At 35.3% G+C, this 6,111-nt stretch overlaps 1 protein-coding gene across 1 annotated transcript; it reads left to right on the top strand.

Moving 5' to 3' along the window:
- The first annotated feature begins 307 nt into the window (after positions 1 to 307).
- Positions 308 to 4,552, top strand: LOC116116996. The gene is made up of 3 exons (XM_031403036.1): positions 308 to 407; positions 3,546 to 3,828; positions 4,105 to 4,552. The coding sequence occupies exons 1-3, from the start codon at positions 308 to 310 to the stop codon at positions 4,550 to 4,552; spliced, it is 831 nt and encodes a 276-aa protein (XP_031258896.1).
- The last annotated feature ends 1,559 nt before the right edge of the window (positions 4,553 to 6,111 follow it).

Raw genomic sequence — 6,111 nt, forward strand, 5'->3', positions numbered from 1 at the left:
TGAGTATGTGCTAAAGATGAAAGAGCTAGGAGATGAGTTAGTGGCTAGTGGTGTTAATCTTGGAGATGAGGAATTGCTGTTGTATATTCTGGAAGATTTAAGACCAGAATATGATGCAGTGGTAACAAATCTAACTTACAATAGTAGTAATGCAAGCATTCAAGAAGCAGCATGAAATGAGGTTAGAACCACAGGACAATGCCATGTCACATTTCCACGAGCACTTTAATTCTACTCTTTTTGCCTAAAAAATGAGAATGTTAACTCATCTGCATGGCATTTGCTCAATGGTTCACCTGGTCTCAAAATGCCAGTACGAAATTTTCCAGCTCTTGCTCTTAGCTATACTTATCATAATAACCCCAACATTGGTGTCCCTACTCCTGGTATTGTTCATTCTACAGCTGGTATGTTGATTTTAAAAACAATAGCTACCATGGAGCAACCTTTAGTGGACCTGGTTACCTGCCTAATACACAGCCCTTCAATGCTGGAGCATTTCAGTTCAATAACAATATGGTTAAGGGTAAAGGTAGAGGTTAGGGTTATTTTAAGCCAAGGTTAGTTTGCCAAGTGTGTGGTAAACTAGGACACTCAGCTATACAATGTTACCATAGATTTGATCAAGAATATTAGGGTTTTGTTCCCTCTTCCTATAATCCTCAAACATAGCCCAATGCCTATAATTCACGGCTCCCTCTTCAAATACCTTAGCTAAAGGACCTGTTGAATATGCTCAGGCCTTGTTGCTAATCATTATACACCAAGTCATAGTAACTTTTCCAGCCATACACCAAACAGTTCCAATTTCCCTGTTTTAAATAATTCCCTCGCTGGTTTCTATGATTACTTTGTTCCTGCAACACCAAAATACCCCTATTACTCAAGTGTAAGTGTACATTTTCCTTCTCCAGTAAATCATCAACGTCATTCTGGTCCTGGTTATCAACACAATCCCATTGTTGATTCTTCTGCTGTTCACTTATCAAGAGCTACCAATAAGTCATCTCCTGCATCAGTAGCCTCTTACTAAGTTGTTGCCACACCTCAGACTCTTGAGGATCAATCTTGGTAGATGGACTCTGGGGCCTCAAATCATATGATAGCTGATGGATCAAATCTGGTGCTCAAATCTTTGCTAATCCAAGAGACTCGAAAGTGCAGGTTGGTAATGGGGAATCCATTCCCATCACTCATTTAGGTATGATGCTAGTACATTCTTATGATGCAAATAGACTTATTCATCTTAGGGATGTATTACGTGTTCCTAGAATTGCAAAGAATTTGCTTAGTATTTCACAAATTACTAAGGACAATAGTGTAATTGTGGAGTTTCATTCTGACCATTGCTTGGTAAAGGACAAACACAGTAGAGATGTTCTACTTCAAGGCACAGTCAAGGATGGACTATATCAGCTAGAATTCACACATACTGGTAGCTCACCCTTGGGTTCTATCTCTTGTCCCTCTACTACACTATTATCATCAGAAACTTCTGCTTCTCTTGCCACAGAAAGTTGCTACTACTAGTTCTTCTATTGATTGTCACTTTTCTAGGAATTTAAATAAAACTGCAAGTGCAGATTTGTTCATGCTATGGCATGCAAGATTAGAACAATGTTAGAACTCTCAATGTTGTTTTGAACAAGATGAATGTAAAACATTCCTTGAGTGGAAATAAAAATTTATTTTGTGAAGCATGTCAATATGGTAAACTGCAACAATGTCAATTTCTTGCTTCTACTTCTAGGGCCAAAGTCCCTTTAGAACTAGTGTATTCAGATCTGTGGGGTCTAGCTCCAGTTAATTCTAGGAAAGGTTTCAAATATTATATCATCTTTGTGGATGATTTTAGTAGATCTACTTGGATTTACCCATTGAAACTTAAATTTGAGGCTTATCCAACGTTTGTGTAGTTCCATTGCTTTGTAGAAAAATAGTTAGGATATAAGCTAAAATGTGTACAAACCGATTGGGGAAGAATATGAGACTTTTATTGGTTATTATAGCAGAATGGAGTTATGTTTAGGCATTCATGTCCTTATTTGCACCAAAAAAATGGGAGAGTTGAGAGAAAACATATGTCCATTACAGAGTTTGGATTACCCCTCTTGGCTCATGTTAATATGCCTTTAAAACATTGGTGGGGCAACCTTCAGTACATCAACTTATTTCCTCAATAGACTACCTACTTCAATTCTTGATTTGCATCACCCTACTTCACATTGTTTCATCAAGAACTTGATTACTCGGAGTTGAAAGTCTTTGGATGTAGTTGTTACCCTTACTTAAGACCTTACAACAAACATAAACTTGCTTATCACACTGAAAAGTGTGCTTTCCTTGGCTATAGTCTTTCCCATAAGGGGTACATCTGTCTTGCTTCTACAGGTAGAATTTAAATTGTTAGGCAAGTCAGGTTCAATAAGGTAGAATTTCCCTTTAAAACTAGTTTTACCTTCCCTACATCTACTGACTTTACCTCACAAAATGATCTTTCTATGAATACATCTGCTACCCCTTGGACTTTACCACAACTAGCCCCTACCTTCTCAACATTAACAACTCCTTATGATTATGTTCTAGAACATCCACGACCTATTGATTCCCAAAAGACATTACCAACTGCTTCTGGTTTTGATTTAGAATCTTCAAGACATGATGTCTCACATGGTGTTTTGCCTACAAATGTTGTTTCACCAACTGTGTTAGATTCTTTCGAGTCCTCAAGATAAGACAATCTGATTATAGTCTGTCATCTCTATCTGATACACATAATCAATCAACATCTTCATAGAGAACTTTCCCTGGTATTTAATTAGAAGTTGTACTACCTTGTACTTCTAATTTAGCATTGAATACTCATCCCATGCTCATTAGGTCCAAGACTGGTAGTTCTAGGACAAACCTTGATTTTACTGCCTATCAAGCTACAGTGACTAACAGTGTCATTCTTCCAAAACCTAAATTTGTCATAGAAGCCTTACTTAGTCCTTAGTGGAAGCAAGATATGGACTATAAATATCAAGCTTTATTGTAGAATAATACATGGGAACTTATTCCCTATGAAGAAGGAGTGAATATGGTAGGTTGCAAATGGGTTTTAAAAACCAAATTGAACTTAGATGGTACTCTTCAGAAGTACAAAGCTAGGTTGGTTGCCAAGGGCTTCCAACAGACTCCTGGTGTGGATTACTTTGATAATTTCTTACCAGTAGTCAAAGCAGCAACAATCAGAGTTATGTTGTCCTTGGCAGTGCATCAAAACTAGACCATTAAGTAGTTATATGTCAATAATGCTTTCCTGAATGGAGACTTGATAGAGAAAGTGTTTATGTTAGCCCCCGAAGGCTACTCTAGTTTTGCAGGAAATAAGAAAAATCCTCATTAGGTTTGTCGGTTAAATAAAGCTTTGTATGGACTCAAATCTGCATTGATTGATTGGGGCTTTGAGAATTCAGTTTCATATGTGAGTTTGTTTTTCTATAGAAAAGAATCTACACTAATGTATCTATTAGTTTATGTAGATGATATCCTTGTGATAGGAAATAATGCTAAGCTCATTTCTACTTTGGTTGCTGATTTGGATAGTAAATTTGCTCTTAAAGCTCTTGGGGCAGTGAAATACTTTCTAGGATTTGAAGTTAAACGAAATACTACCGGTTTGCTCTTGACTCAGACCAAATATGCTTATGATCTTTTATTAAACGCAGCAATGGTAGAATCTAAACCATGCTCTACTCCTATGGCTACTAGACTCAAGCTTGGGAAAGAAGATAGTAAAGTTTTTGATCATCCTACTCTCTATAGAAGCATCATTGGTGGCCTGTAGTACTTAACCTTGTCTAGACCAGATTTAGCCTTTGTTGTGAACAAGCTTAGTCAACTCTTACAGCAACCTACTGAAGTTCACTAGACAACCTATGAAAGGGTCCTAAGGTATGTTAAAGTCACTCTACAACATGGTATTTTCTTTACCAAGAAGCAACCCTTTACATTAGAAGCTTTTGCTAACGCTGATTGGGCTGGAGATGAAACAGATAGAAGATCTACCAGTGGTTACAATGTGTTCCTTGGAGGTAATTTGGTTTAATGGTCTTCTAGAAAACAAAAGGTAGTATCATTGTCCCCCACAAAAGCCAAGTATAGATCACTCAGTCAAGCTGCCACTAAGCTGGTGTGGATTCAAAATTTGTCCACAAAATTGGGCATTCATATCAGTCACACTCCAATTATTTGGTGTGATAACATGAGTGCTGGAGAACTCTTTTCCAATTATGTGTTCCATACGAGAACAAAGCACATTGAGATTGATGTGCACTTTGTTAAGGAATTGGTTACAAGAAAGTTGTTACATGTGCAGTATATTGCTTTTGAATATCAGATTGCGGATGTCTTAACTAAGGCTATTCCTTGCTCTAGATTTGCTATGTTACAAGAGAAGTTAAATGTTACAGCTAAACTTCCCACTGATGAGGGTGTTGAGTGTGTTAATAATGCCTGGCATGAGCAGTTTATTGTTGCAGATGATATTGCAAGCATGATTTACTGATCATTGTTGCATTTAGTTGTTTGCAGGTCTGTGATGCATAAAAGTTGTGAGTAAGACAAGTCTTGGTCTATTGCTCAGTACTGCATATTGTTGATTTGTAGTTGATTTGCTAAGTAATTGGTTTGTGATGCATAAATGCGGTGAGCAAAACAAGTCCTCGTCTACTGCTCAGTACTACATATTGTTGATTTGTAGTTAATCTATTGAGTAATTGGCAATTTTCTGAATATTGATAAATGTGTGTAAAGTTGGTTTGCAATTGGACATTATGATGAAGGTAGCAATCAAGTTGCTAAGTAACTAAGAACTGAAGTAGTTTTAGGAGCTTTGTTAGCTGAAGTGAAGTTTAATAAAGTGTTGAGGATTCTGGAAATCTGGAAAAATGAAAATAGCTAAAGAATGTTTGGTTTAAGGGGGAATGGTAGTAAAATGAAGTGTTTTGTTATTGTTAAGTACTTTGGTTTAAGGGAGAATATTGAGTATAAGAGTGAATGAGTAGGTTGTTTTTGTAAAGATTACAAATAGTGTTAGTATTAGTAAGGTCTGTGTTGTAAAGTTTAAAAGTTATGATTAAAACGGTGGCGTTTTGTAGACTTTGTAGCTGCTATATAAGAACAATTGTTCTGTTTTGTAAGTAAGTTATTCAGTCAATAAAACTCACTCTTTTCTTTAGCTCTTCAACTCGAGCTTCTTCCCTCTCAAAAACTTTTTTGTTTTGCATTTTATTTTCAATTCCGTACTAAAATCTACAGAGTCGTTGTGAAAGAATTGTATTCAGTTGATTAAAAGAAAGAGAATAATATCTAAAATACAATAAGAATAAGAATAAGAATTATATAACATATTCTCATTTCATATTCGCATGTCAACAATTATTATTATTATTTTTATTTTTGGAAACCTAATTGCGCAGAAAATAAAATAAAAGTTTTATATCAAAGAGTACTTGTAATTGAATCTTTTGTGGCAGTTGAGAGGGTGGAGGAATGTTGAAGTCTATGCTTCATTGATTAAAAAGCATTTTACGGGTATTCCAGTAATGTAATTTTTTTTAGAATTAGGGAAAAAAAATGGGGGCGCGGAAAGTATTTTTTGAGATGCATATAGTTTATTATTTTGTTAAAATAAAAAAAATAAAAAATTTAGACAAAAATGGAAAGGTTTCAGCATGTCTCTTAGTCATAATTGGCAAATTAATTCTTTGTTTAAGCCTAATCATTTCTTGGTTGGTAAATAAGACGATAATGTTTATTCAAGTAGTTAAAGATGTAGTTTATTATTAGTTATTTTAATTGGCATATATATTCTATATATAGTATTGCTTGATAACATTAATCAATAGGGCATTTGAATTGGCATGTATATAGTATTGGTTAAATATATTAATCTATAAGGCATGCATTTAATAGGTCCTAAATGCAGAGAATGAAATGATTAGATAAACCAAAATAAAGGGAAACTAACTGAATTGCAATCCACATAAATAGACACGTAAATAATGTAAACAAAACACTCCAGAAGTTAAGCATAACTCATGCACGTAAGTCGGTGCATAAAAG

Source organism: Pistacia vera, unplaced genomic scaffold, assembly GCF_008641045.1.
Source record: "Pistacia vera cultivar Batoury unplaced genomic scaffold, PisVer_v2 Contig795, whole genome shotgun sequence".
NCBI lineage: Eukaryota > Viridiplantae > Streptophyta > Magnoliopsida > Sapindales > Anacardiaceae > Pistacia > Pistacia vera.

Coding starts and splice junctions, on each gene's coding strand:
- LOC116116996 (XM_031403036.1), top strand. CDS start 308: ATGCCAGTACGAAATTTTCCAGCTCTTGCTCTTAGCTATACTTATCAT. Junction 408..3,545: donor TATTGTTCATTCTACAGCTG/GTATGTTGATTT, acceptor TCCTTGTGATAG/GAAATAATGCTAAGCTCATT. Junction 3,829..4,104: donor AGAAGCATCATTGGTGGCCT/GTAGTACTTAAC, acceptor ATGGTCTTCTAG/AAAACAAAAGGTAGTATCAT.